Below are 14,094 nucleotides of genomic sequence, written 5' to 3'. Positions count from 1 at the left end.
CGGTTTATCGTCTCATCCGAATGTATAGCGTCCATACCACCACTCAAGGTCTAGTGGAGGGGGAGAAAATACTGGCGACTGCCGGTGTGATTCGAACCAGTGCGCACTGATTCTCTCGCTTCCTTGGCGGACGGGTTACCTCTAGGACAACACTCTAGGCCAACACTCCAGAGTGGTGGTACTTAGCTTGTTGTGAACCGTGCAGACAAACAGAAGAGAAAAGTGTGGTGGTGTTTATCTTATTGTGAACCTTGTAGACAAATAGAACAGAAAAGTGTTGTGATGCTTAACTTGTTGTGAACCGTGTAGACAAATAGAATAGAGAAGTGTGGTGGTGTCTATCCTGTTGTGAACCGTGTAGACCAATAGGAGAGAAGTGTGGTGATGCTTAACTTGTGAACCTAGTAGACCAATAGAAGAGAAGTGTGGTGGTGCTTAACATGTTGTGAACCGTGTAGAACAATAGAAGAGAGAAGTGTGGTGATGCTTAACTTGTGAACCGTGTAGACAGATAGAAGAGAGAAGTGTTGTGGTGCTTAACTTGTTGTGAACTGTATAGACCAATAGAAGAGAGGTGTGTTGTGCTTAACTTGTTGTGAACCGTGTAGACCAATAGAAGAGAAGTGTGGTTGTGCTTGATTTGTTGTGAACCGTGTAGACCGATAGAAGTGTGGCCGTGCTTAACTTGTTTTAATCGTGTAGACCAATAGAAGAGAGAAGTGTGGTGATACTTAACTTGTTGTGAACCGTGCAGACCAATAGAAGTGTGGTGGTGCTTAACTTGTTGTGAACCGTGCAGATCAATAGAAGTGTGGTGATGCTTAACTTGTTGTGAACCATGTAGACCAATAGAAGTGTGGTGATGTTTAACTTGTTGTGAACTGTGTAGACCAATAGAAGTGTGGTGATGCTTAACTTTTGTGAACCGTGCAGACCAATGGAAGTGTGGTGATGCTTAACTTGTTGTGAACAATGTAGACCAATAGAAGTGTGGTGATGCTTAACTTTTGTGAATCGTGCAGACCAATAGAAGTGTGGTGGTGCTTAACTTGTTGTGAACAGTGCAGACCAATAGAAGAGTGGTGTTCTGCAGGACAAGAGACCCCTCCGGGAACTGGACCTCTCACACAACCAGCTGGGGGACATGGCAGCCTCCCTCTTTGCTGAAGCCCTCGGTATGTCTTCTTCTGTCCTTCCTATGTCTTCTTCTGTCCTTCCTATGTTGAAGTCCTATGTCTTCTTCTGTCCTTCCTATGTTGAAGTCCTATGTCTTCTTCTGTCCATGCTGTGTTGAAGTCTCATGTCTTCTTCTGTCCTTCCTGTGTTGACATCCCGGATATGTCCTCTTGCTGCCAGTTACAGTCAACAATGGTGTGTTGGAGATGGTGGACCTCAGCTGGTAACGTGTTTCAGTAAGTAATGATGTAGTGATGACGTGTTAAAATCAACAATGACGCATTGGAGATGTTGGACCTCAGCTGGTAATGTTTCAGTGAGTGATGACGTAGTGCTGACGTGTTGCAGTCAACAGTGACGTGTTGGAGATAGTGGACCTCAGCTGGTAATGTGTTTTAGTGAGTGATGACGTAGTGCTGACGTGTTACAGTCAACAATGACGTGTTGGAGATGTTGGACCTCAGCTGGAATCACATCAGACCCCACGGTGCTGTGGCCATCATGAATGGGCTGAAGGTCTGTGATGCGTCATGAAAGAGTTACAGAGAGAGAGAGAGACACACACACACACACACACACACACACATTACATCTGTCACACCACCATCAAAACCATCACCATCACCATCATCGTCAGCGACATCACTATCACTCTATCACCTTTACGATCATCATTTTCATTATCGTGATGATAATTGTTATCACTGTTATGTCACCAAGATATGATAACAGTTGTCTTTGCATGTCTTTAAAACTTGTAATTAAAATGCGGCCATTTTTCCCCCGAAGTACAGTTTCTTCAGATTAGAGCATAGACAATTGTATCCTCGCCTGAAGAAGCTGTACTGCAGCGAAAATTTGCTGCATTGTAATTACAAGTTTTAAAGACATGCGAAGACTATTGTTGTTTTCATATTTATATTTTACTGCTTTCGGTAGTTACTTCAGTTTAATCTACAAGGAGTGGAGACCAGGACACCAAGAGAGTGTGAACTTCTTGTATATATATATATATATATATATATATATATATATATATATATATGAAAATGAAATGAAAATGACAATGAAAATGATAACGATCAGTGTCCAGTGAGAAGGTGTAACACAGGACCAATGACAACAACCACTTTCAAAAAAAGAAAAAAAATGTAACAATGACAACAGCCACTTTCAAAGGGAGAAAAGGTCTAGCAATGATAACGATCACACTCAAAAGGAGAAAGTTGCTACAATGATAACGGTCACACTCAAAAGGAGAAAGGTGTTACAATGATAACGGTCACACTCAAAAGGAGAAAGGTGTTACAATGATAACGGTCACACTCAAAAGGAGAAAGGTGTTACAATGATAACGGTCACACTCAAAAGGAGAAAGGTGTTACAATGATAACGATCACACTCAAAAGGAGAAAGTTGCTACAATGATAACGGTCACTATCAAAAAGAGAAAAAAAGAATGGAACAATGCTAACAACCACTTTCAAAAGGAGAAAAATGTAACGTCACGTGTGTCCACACAACAGTGTCCATGATGTCACATCATGTAACGTCACGTGTGTCCACAGAACAGTGTCCATGACGTCACATCATGTAACGTCACGTGTGTCCACAGAACAGTGCCCATGATGTCACATCATGTAACGTCACGTGTGTCCACACAACAGTGTCCATGATGTCACATCATGTAACGTCACGTGTGTCCACAGAACAGTGTCCATGATGTCACGTCATGTAACGTCACGTGTGTCCACAGAACAGTGTCCATGATGTCACGTCATGTAACGTCACGTGTGTCCACAGAACAGTGTTCATGATGTCACCTCGTGTATTGATGTCTGGCCACAGGAGAACGTGTGTTTGAAGCAGCTGTCATTGGGGAGGAACGGGGTGGGGGAGGCGGGGTGCAGAGCGGCGGAGGACATGCTGCAAGTGAACTGCACGCTGCGGGAACTGGACGTGTCGGCCAACAGGATTCTGGACACTGGGCTGATGGCCCTCGCCAAGGGGCTCAGCCAGAACGAGACTCTGGCTGTCCTCAAGGTGTGCTGTGCTGTGCTGTGCTGTGCTGTGCCGTGTCGTGTCATGTTGCGTTGCGTTGCATTGCGTTGCGTTTGTGTTATCCTGTATTGTGTTGCGTTGCCTTGCATTATCTTGCGATTTGTACACACTCATGACATCATTCAAAACTGGCTTACTCCTCACTCCCATACTCCCATGCCAGCACATAAATGAAGCTGTGAGCACAGCATCGGTGGTAGCTCCGGATAATCTTGAAATTAATACTAATATTTACCAGCTTCTGCAAAAAAAACCAAAAAAACCAAAAAAAACTAGACTGGTATTTCTTATGAATACAATAAATATTCCTGTTAAACGATATTGTCTAGAATAATCCCCAACTATCGATATTCATTTAGTCTCTCCATTGTCTTGCTATCTAGAACAAGATTACCGCCCTTAAAAATTCTGTCAACATTTGTTTTCAAAACGTTCAGATCCAGTTAGTAGTTTTCACACCAGGAACATAATTAAAAAAAAGTTTTCTAAAATAAATAGCATCAGAATTGGATAGTTCTTCAATAGCTGAGTCATCAGAATGTTTTATGACAGGAGTTTCTTCCGTGTCTCTGCAGTCATTCGTGTATAGTGTAAACAGGACAGGGGACAGCATCGCGGCTTGAGGTGCGCCAGAAGAAGTAGAATTTTGAGAATAGTCGACAGATTGAAAACGGACGGACTGAGTTCTGTTGAGAAGGAAGTCAACTATCCAAATAATGTCAGGATCAGCATCTTCGGCCAGTAATTTGAGGGCAAGTGGATGATGTATTTTTTAAAAGCAGAAGAGAAGATAACAAAAAGAAAGAGGAATAATTTAAATGAAGGTTGTCAAGGAGAGTTTGAAATGGCACTGCCAACACATCTGTTAGGTTTGTACGCAAACTGGAGAAGGTCAGTGTGTTCTTTAGTTAAAGATAATAGACGGTGATGATGATGATAACTGAAGTGATGATGATGACTGTAGTGATGATTATTGCAGTGATGATGACTGAAGTGATGACGATGACTGAAGTGATGACGATGACTGAAGTGATGGCGATGTTTCAGGTGGGGGATAACCTGGTGACAGGGGCTGGGGCACGTGACTGAAGTGATGACGATGACTGAAGTGATGGCGATGTTTCAGGTGGGGGATAACCTGGTGACAGGGGCTGGGGCACTTGACTGAAGTGATGACGATGACTGAAGTGATGACGATGTTCCAGGTGGGGGATAACCTAGTGACAGGGGCGGGGGCACAGGCACTGGTGGACGTCATCCTGCAGTGTGACAACAGCAACATGCAGGTCTTGGACCTGACCGTGAGTACCTGTCCTCAGATCTCCACCTGTCCTGTCCTGCTTGCCTTGTGTGTATCTGGCCATATAACTATCTATCTATCCCGTAGTGTCGTAGACTGTGGGGGCACCACACATTTGGCAACCAGCCTCCTCCATCCCTCGTGGTTGTCTGTCCTTCTGACTGTCTTACCCAGGAATAGACTCGTACACTCTCAGATGATGTCTTCCCATCTTTTATTCTGCCTGCCTCTTCTCCTTGCTCTCTGAACTGTTCCCTGCCGGAAGTCCTGATGCACGCGAGACATGTCCACACCACTTCAATTTCCTTTTCTTTATAGAGGTCAGTATATTATCATGTGGCCCTATAGTTTGCTTAACTCTTCTACGCACTTCGTCGTTTGTGATGTGGCCCCTGTATGTGATGCCAAGGATGTATCAGAAGCATCCCATCTCTAAGGCCTGTATCTTATTCTCTAGTTCATCTGTCAAGGTCCATGACTCGGATACAGAAATAGGGAAAAGACAAGTGAGTGCATTAGTCTGATCTTTAAGCTGAGCGTGATTTTGCTGTCATTCCAGATTGGCCTCAGTTTTGTCAGCGCTGTTGCTGTCTGAGCTATCCTGGAAAGTGTTTCTGGCTTAGATCCTTCATCTGAAACGATTGCTCCGATATTTGAAGCTTTGGACGGTTTCTTCAGTTTTTCACCGTTGACTCTGATATCGGTGCTGATGCCATCAGAGTTGTTGGTCATCAGTCTCGTCATCTTTGCCCTGATCTCCATATCATAAGCTGCAGGTGTTTTGTCAGGGCATTCGATCATATTCATGAGCTCATTTTTCATTCCCTGCCAGTCCGTCAATGTTATTGTCAAAACACGGGTTGGTGATTGTCCTGCCGCCAATGTTGACTGTTCCTTCATGGTGTTCAAGTGCGTCATCCATGGCCCTCTCCAGGAAGATATTGTAGAGAGTGTGAGATAGTAAACAGCCTTGTCTAACTCCAACATTTATTCACAGTTATTCTGAGCCAGTCTCCAGTGCTGTCATTGAAGTAGACTGCTCTGCTGGCCTTTTCATATAGACGTTTTTCATCTTGATCAGGTTGGTGTTGATGTTGTACAGCTTCATAGTTGCCTACAAGGCTTCATACCATACCCTGTCAAAGGCCTTCTTAAAATCCACGATTACGTGGTAGATGTCTTGCTGGTGTTGTAGGTACCTCTCACACAGTATCCTGAGGATGAAGATTTGTTCTGTTGTGCTGCGCCCTGGTCTGAATCCGGCCTATTCTTCTGCGATTAACTTCTCCGCTTGTGGTTTCAGTCTGTCCAGAATGATTTTCAGCATTACCTTGCTCGGATGGCTTATCGGGCTGATGGCATGGTAGTTTTGGCTTTATTGTAAATTGCCTTTCTTGGGGAGAGTAACGACTATAGATTGGTTCCATGGTATCGGACATTCTCCATTCCGCCAGATCTTGTCACATATTGTGGTTAGGGCGCTGACCATGGATTCCCGTGCCTGTACTAGTTCTGTCGGAATGTTGTCCACTCCTGGCGATTTTCGTCAGTGCTTTCACTGCGTCACAAGATGGCGAATCCTCGACACCAAGCGACAAAGCTGGTCGACAAGCTAGACAGACTGACTCTCCCAAATAAGAGAAGTTGACAAAATAATGATTATTTTATGACTTTATCACACCCCAAAATCAAGTTACGCACAAACACAAAATAGAATATATAAATCAAATGAATATGTTTTACTCACACACACACACACACACACACACACACACACACACACACACACACACACACACACACACACACACACACACACACACACACACTACCCAAACCATCCCAAGAAAAAAATCAAACAAAATAACGTTTGTCACATCACAGCCCTCCCCACTGTCTCCAAAGTTCACAGTCACAATTTTTGATCAGGCTGTGTATACCTGTGTGTTGTGACAGTGGTGGAGGGTGCTGATAGTGCCATGTACACCTGTGTTGTGAAAATAGTGGAGGGTGCTGGTAGTACACCTGTGTGTTGTGACAATGTTTGAGGGTGCTGGTAGTGTCATGTACACCTTACTGTGTGTTGTGACAATGGTGGAGGGTGCTAATAGTGCCATGTACACCTTGCTGTGTACACTCGTGTGTTGTGACAATGGAGGAGGGTGCTGATAGTGCCATGTACACCTGTGTGTTGTGACAATGGTGGAGGGTGCTGATAGTGCCATGTACACCTGCATGTCATGACAATGGTGGAGGGTGCTGATAGTGCCATGTACACCTGTGCGTTGTGACAATGGTGAAAGGTGCTGATAGTGCCATGTACACCCGTGTGTTGTGACAATGTTAGAGAGTGCTGATAGCGCCATGTACACCTGTGTGTTGTGACAATGTTAGAGAGTGCTGATAGCGCCATGTACACCCGTGTGTTGTGACAATGTTAGAGAGTGCTGATAGCGCCATGTACACCCGTGTGCTGTGACAATGTTAGAGAGTGCTGATAGCGCCATGTACACCCGTGTGTTGTGACAATGTTAGAGAGTGCTGATAGCGCCATGTACACCCGTGTGTTGTGACAATGTTAGAGAGTGCTGATAGCGCCATGTACACCCGTGTGTTGTGACAATGTTAGAGAGTGCTGATAGCGCCATGTACACCCGTGTGTTGTGACAATGTTAGAGAGTGCTGATAGCGCCATGTACACCCGTGTGTTGTGACAATGTTAGAGAGTGCTGATAGCGCCATGTACACCTGTGTGTTGTGACAATGGTGGAGGGTGCTGATAGTGCCATGTACACCTGTGTGTTGTGACAATGGTGGAGGGTGCTGATAGTGCCATGTACACCTGTGTGTTGTGACAATGGTGGAGGGTGCTGATAGTGCCATGTACACCTGCGTGTTGTGACAATGGTGGAGGGTGCTGACAGTGCCATGTACACCTGTGTGTTGTGACAATGTTAGAGAGTGCTGATAGCGCCATGTACACCCGTGTGTTGTGACAATGTTAGAGAGTGCTGATAGCGCCATGTACACCCGTGTGTTGTGACAATGTTAGAGAGTGCTGATAGCGCCATGTACACCCGTGTGTTGTGACAATGTTAGAGAGTGCTGATAGCGCCATGTACACCCGTGTGTTGTGACAATGTTAGAGAGTGCTGATAGCGCCATGTACACCCGTGTGTTGTGACAATGTTAGAGAGTGCTGATAGCGCCATGTACACCCGTGTGTTGTGACAATGTTAGAGAGTGCTGATAGTGCCATGTCCACCTGTGTGTTGTGACAGTGGTGGAGGGTGCTGATAGTGCCATGTACACCCGTATGTTGTGACAGTGGTGGAGGGTGCCGATAGTGCCATGTACACCTGTGTGTTGTGACAATGGTGGAGGGTGCTGACAGTGCCATGTACACCCGTGTGTTGTGACAATGGTGGAGGGTGCTGATAGTGCCATGTACACCCGTGTGTTGTGACAATGGTGGAGGGTGCTGATAGTGCCATGTACACCTTGCCATATACACATGTGTGTTGTGACAATGGTAGAAGGGGCTGATAGTACCACATACACCTTGCCATATACACCTGTGTTTTGTGACAATGGTGGAAAGTGCTGATAGTGCCATGTACACCTGTGTGTTGTGACAATCGTGGGGAGTGCAGAGTGGTACAGCTCACCATATACACCTTGTTTGTCTTTCAGAACGTCAACGTGTTTGACACCATGGTGGATCAGGTCAAGGAACATGCACAGTTACGCCCCCTGCGTCTGGTGCACGGCACTGTCTCGCGCTGCATCGTACCACGTGACGAGCTGGAGAGACGCTTCAAGGAGGAGATTGTGGCCAAGGGGGTCGGGCAGACAGAGGACAGTGACCTGTATGACATCGGCGTCAGAAATGACGTCATCGTCACGCAGGACTCTCAAGATACAAGGGAGGGGGGAGAGACGGGAAAGGAGGAGGAGGAGAGAGCGGGCCACACAACACAGAACGGGGAAGACAAGAAGACGGAAGATGCTGGGGAAGAAAAGAATGAAGAAGATGAACAGAAAGTAGGAGAGGGAAACGTGGGGGAAGAAAGGCCTGCCAAAGAGCAAGGAGACAGTGGTGAGGAAGGAGGGAAGACCACAGAGATAACAGAGGATGAAGAAGTGGAAACAACAGAGATAACAGAGGAAGAACACGAGAAGAACACAGAGATAACAGAGGACGAAGAAGGGAGGACCACAGAGATAACAGAGGAGGAAGAAGGGAAGACCACAGAGATAACAGAGGAGGAAGAAGAAGAGAAAAACACAGAAAAGGAAGGAGGAGGAAGTGACACAGAGACAGCAGAGAATGAAGAGGACACTGAACAGCAGTTGGAAGAATGAACAGTTGCCAACAGACAACATTATCGTCATCATCAGTGTCATCATCACCATCATCGTCATCGTTGAATCTGCTCCATCTGCTTCTATGATGATGACCATACCAATGGCAACAGCAGTGTCTCCATCTACTTGTTTGGACAGAAAATAGAAGACAGAAAAACTACAAACAATGAATATCCCAAAACATGTCCAGCTTTGGTGGGCTATGTTTTTTAATAGTTCCATTGCTGCTTCATTATTGTCTGAAGAGACGTATTGCTTTTTTTTATTTTTAAATTAAAATTTTTTTTTAGCAACGTTGTAATATTTATTCATAACTGTAAAAGACGTGCAGGTGTGTTGTTTCTAATAATACTCCTTTAAAGATTATTTTGATACATTGAAAGGTGGGTTTGGTGGTATATTGAAAGTTGGCTTTGGTTCTTGTCATTTGTTCAAGCAAGAGTACTGCAGTGGTCAACAATGGCTACAGGTCTGCCAAACGCGAGTCAGTAAATCGAAAAAAAGAGTTAGCAATGAATAAGTGTGTTCAGATGAGTAAGTAAAAAGATAACAATGTATCATGTGTGGTCAGATGAGTTAGAAATCAAAAAAAGAAAGGAAAAAAAAACACTGTTTTGCAAGTATCATGCACATGCAGATACGTTAGTAATTAAAAAAAGTTAACATTGTATTACTTTGTAATTTTTAATGTTCAGATGAGTTGCTAGTGTTTAAAAGGTTAGCAATGTATCAAGTGGACTCAGATGAGTCAGAATTTTTTCTAAAAGCTTTAAAAGTATTATGCATGTACAGATAAGTTTGTAAAAATAAAGTTAATGATGCATAATGTTTGTTCAGCGTGACTGAGTAATTCTTTAAAACTTTAATAGATTAATGCATTATGTGTGTACATATCAGTTATTAATAATAATAATAATAAAGATTGAACAATGTATTATGCATGTTCATATCAATCTGTAAATAAAAGTTAACAACGTATTATGAGTGTACAAATGAGTTAGTAATTTACAAAACGATGTGATGACAGAGTGACTTGACAGTCTTGTGCTCAGCTTTTAAAGTCAAAATGCCTACACGCGGGCATGTGAATGCAAGCCATGTGTGTGGATCCATGACCCACACCTGTGCCATGTGTGTGGAGCTGTGACCCACACCTGTGCCATGTGTGTGGAGCTGTGACCCACACCTGTGCCATGTGTGTGGAGCTGTAACCCACACATGTGCCATGTGTGTGGAGCTGTAACCCACACATGTGCCATGTGTGTGGAGCTGTAACCCACACATGTGCCATGTGTGTGGAGCTGTGACCCACACCTGTGCCATGTGTGTGGAGCTGTGACCCACACCTGTGCCATGTGTGTGGAGCTGTAACCCACACCTGTGCCATGTGTGTGGAGCTGTGACCCACACCTGTGCCATGTGTGTAGAGCTGTGACCCACACCTGTGCCATGAAAGCCATAATTATGTGTGGAGCTGTGACCCACACCTGTGCCATGAATGTCATGTGTGTAGAGCCGTGACCTAATGGTGATGCCCCTCTCTACACCTTGAGTGATAGTCTTATGTGCCAGTCATTTGGATGAGACGATAAACTTATATGTCTCCTGTGAACCATCATTTAGCTAGTGCACATAACAAAATAGATGTCCCGGACAAAATTCTGTAGAAAAACACACTTTGATAGCAGAACAAATACACTTGCATACACTTGCAGATAGAAAAAAAAGAAGAAAAAAATGTTATAAAAAAGTAACACAATACCATATAATGCAATGCAATACAATGCAATGCAACACAACGCAATTTGATGCAATACATACCTATACATACTTATGTGGTGTGCATGTGTCTGTGCCATATATTCACATTATGTATGTACATGCATTTGTGCATGGTCTGCAGGGTAGACTACAGAACTACAGTGAGCTCCCAAGAGGAGCCAGGAAATGGATTGAACAACCTCACCCAATCAGCCCAATTCCCAGCCACCAGCATGTTTCTGTCTAACATCTCCACAAAGTCAATTCTAATGAAATCAATCATCATAATTCATGTCATTCATAAAGCGTGGGACCTCACAAAATGTAAGCTCTTTGTGCTGCACAACAACAAATAGGCAGATAATCCAGTTCATGGAAAAAAAAAAAGAGAACGGAAAATCAATTAGATTGTTGTATTATTCCCATCCCCACCCACTTCCATCTTTTCCTCAATTATTATTAACCTCCTTGATCCCCAGAGTGCTGAAAATGAATTCACAACAAATATACACTAATACATACCACGCAGACCCCCCTCACACACACACACACACACACACACACAGGAAAAACTGAGCATAGAACCGCCATGTACAGACTATGCATAAGTGCACATGATCTCCAAATAGATAGAGGCAGATACACATGTAAGAGTATGCAAAACAGATGGTGTATTGGAGGATGAGTATTATTTTCTAGACAAATGCATTAGATGTGAACATTTACGAGAAGTTTTGTTAACAGAGATAAAGTCTAAATTTACAAATTTTGATGATACTGATACAGTCAGTCAGTGATATAATAACGACCCTGTACAACCTCGACTAGCAATATTCGTATATGAATGTTTCAAAGAACACGTCATGTTTAACCATAACACCTTACATTGTGTTTGTTCGGCTTTTTTTTTTTTTTTTTTTAATTAAAATTTTTTTTATTTACCCTTTATAATTGTGTCTATAAACCTTTCATTTTCGGTTTTCATGATAAATAAATATGATTCTGAACCTGATTTACACGCACGCACGCGCACGCACACACACACACACACACACACACACACACACACACACACGACAAAGGCAACAGACAACCAAGCATGGCCGATAGTTTCGTTTTCTTTAAAAAAAAATCTTTTCATAGCTCCCATGTGTTACAATAATGATCAGAGCGATAATTAACACGAACAAGAGAAGAAGTATGCTGCTTTGACTGGTTGTTATGGACGCTTGTCTTGGTATTTACTTCCGGAACGTCGGGCAACATAGTTTTGGCATACCCAAGGGAGGCTACTCACTTATTTGGCGCCAACCTCAAAATGGCGGCGAAGTTGAAGACACAGGTTTCCAGCGCTTTTAAGATGCATGGACTGACATTAAGAAGGTACTGGAAAAGCATGAAGCGTTGTTGTTGTTGTTTATACTCCATTTTTTTGGTTTCCTTCTTTTTCATCAGAGATGTGTAAATATCTATCGACCGACTGCAGTAGTATGATATTGATAAATCTAGAGGTTACTCACAGTCAGTGTAGGAGAATGGCATGAACAATAATTATACTGATACACCACCTGCTGTTTGTACGTCAGGAACACACACACACACACACACACACACACAAATACGGAGTATACGACTACGAGAATGGCATGAACAATGTGCTGATGCACCCCATGCTGTTTGTACTAGTTACATAAAATAAACACACACACACACACACACACACACACACACATACACCACTTGAACATCAACACACACACGCATTACTAAACTATGATGATTTACTGATGAAAGTGTAAAGGTATCAGTTGCACTCTACTGGTAGCTTTGCAGCTTCAGGCTGCTTCTCTTTTTTTTCTTCTTTTTCTTGGAGGGGAGGTGAGATGCAGTGGGAGTGGAGGTGAGTATGTGTGTGTGTGTGTGTGTGTGTGTGTTTGTGCATTGTTAATGGCAAGTGCACTTGACAAAGAGTTTATGACTCTAAACGTCATTTTTATCTAGTTCATCTTAAGGTACCTTTGATTTTAAACCATTCTTTTACCATTTTAACTTCATTTCAAAAGGTCCAGCAGTCACCATTTGTTCATCTGTCATACAGTCCACAGTGTTACAAGACAACATGCACTGGACTAAAAACCCTCACAAAACTCCCCACAGCCATACTGCCCATAGTGTTTCAAGACAACATGCACTGCACAAAAAGCCTTCACAAAAACATCCCACAGCCATAGTGTAACAAGAAAAAATCAACATTCATTGAACTATCTGCTTCAGACTATTCAGCATGTGTGGCACTTGGTCTAAACTCTCTTCACAAATGGAAAAATCTGACCTGAAAAAGATACTATGTGTAGTGTTGTGTGTGTGTGTACAGTGATGCCAACAAATACCTGGTGGATGTGTTGCTGCCCATCACTGAAGTGGAGCGCGAGGACTGGCTGGACAGACTGATCGACATCATCCAGAAACAGCCATGTGAGTCCTTGGTGACCCTATTCACATACGTACTGACAGACTGATCTACATCACCATGTGAGTCCTTGGTGACCTCATTCACATATATATACTGACAGACTGATCGACACCACCACATACTGACAGACTGATCAACATCACCATCTGAGTCCTTGGTGACTCCATTCACATACATACTGACAGACTGATCGACATCATCCAGAAACAACAATGTGAGTACTTGATGACCTCATTTACGTTGATACTCTTGGAACAAAGCGTCTACTCTCACTCTGCGCTTTTCCTGTACTGCACATGAAAAGAAAATTGTAACCTAAATGCTGGATGTGGTGACTGCAGTGTGTGTAACCTAAATGATGGATGTGGTGACTGCAGCGTGTGACCTAAATGATGGATGTGTTGACTGCAGTGTGTAATCTAAATTTGGGATGTGGTGACTGTAGTGTGTGACCTGCTGGATGTGGTGACTGCCGTGTATGACCTAAATGCTGTATGTGGTGACTGCAGTGTATAACCTAAATGTTGTATGTGGTGACTGCAGTGTGTAACCAAAATGTGGGATCTAGTGACCAATGTGTAAACTGAATGTTGGATGTGGTGACCGCAGTGTGTGACCTAAATGCTGGATTCGGTGACTGCAATGTGTGACCTAAATGTGGGATGTGGTGACTGCAGTATGTGACCTAAATGCTGGATTCGGTGACTGCAGTGTGACCTAAATGTGGGATGTGGTGACTGCAGTGTCTACATCACTGATCCAGAGAGACGTGTGTGAGGCAGCAGTGCAGGAATGTAACCAGGAACAGGAGGAAGACAGGTACCATCTCTGTTTGGTCTGTTGTGTGAGTGTTGGTGTACCACATCATCAGTGTGTGTTGGTATACCACATCATCAGTGTGTGTGTTGGTGTACCACAGCATCAGTGTGTGTGTTGGTGTACCACATCATCAATG

General features: G+C 43.6%; 2 protein-coding genes across 2 annotated transcripts in view; both read left to right on the top strand.

The window, feature by feature from the left end:
• The window catches only part of LOC143281674 (uncharacterized), a 21,723-nt gene extending 11,846 nt beyond the window's left edge, over positions 1–9,877 (top strand). Inside the window, exons 7-11 of the mRNA XM_076586922.1 lie at positions 1,094–1,175; positions 1,607–1,692; positions 3,025–3,219; positions 4,443–4,538; positions 8,231–9,877. Coding sequence (XP_076443037.1) covers positions 1,094–1,175; positions 1,607–1,692; positions 3,025–3,219; positions 4,443–4,538; positions 8,231–8,902 — 1,131 coding nt within the window. The 3' untranslated portion in view covers positions 8,903–9,877. The remainder of the gene's footprint in view (positions 1–1,093; positions 1,176–1,606; positions 1,693–3,024; positions 3,220–4,442; positions 4,539–8,230) is intronic.
• Positions 9,878–11,850: 1,973 nt separating this feature from the next.
• The window catches only part of LOC143281139 (DNA polymerase epsilon subunit 2-like), a 29,106-nt gene continuing 26,862 nt past the window's right edge, over positions 11,851–14,094 (top strand). Inside the window, exons 1-3 of the mRNA XM_076586138.1 lie at positions 11,851–12,049; positions 13,041–13,141; positions 13,883–13,958. Coding sequence (XP_076442253.1) covers positions 11,985–12,049; positions 13,041–13,141; positions 13,883–13,958 — 242 coding nt within the window. The 5' untranslated portion in view covers positions 11,851–11,984. The remainder of the gene's footprint in view (positions 12,050–13,040; positions 13,142–13,882; positions 13,959–14,094) is intronic.

The sequence above is a fragment of the Babylonia areolata genome, chromosome 4 (genome assembly GCF_041734735.1).
Source record: "Babylonia areolata isolate BAREFJ2019XMU chromosome 4, ASM4173473v1, whole genome shotgun sequence".
In the NCBI taxonomy this organism is placed as follows: domain Eukaryota; kingdom Metazoa; phylum Mollusca; class Gastropoda; order Neogastropoda; family Buccinidae; genus Babylonia; species Babylonia areolata.
Note: the sequence above shows the minus strand (reverse complement) of the source record. Positions and strands in the feature narration are given on the sequence as shown.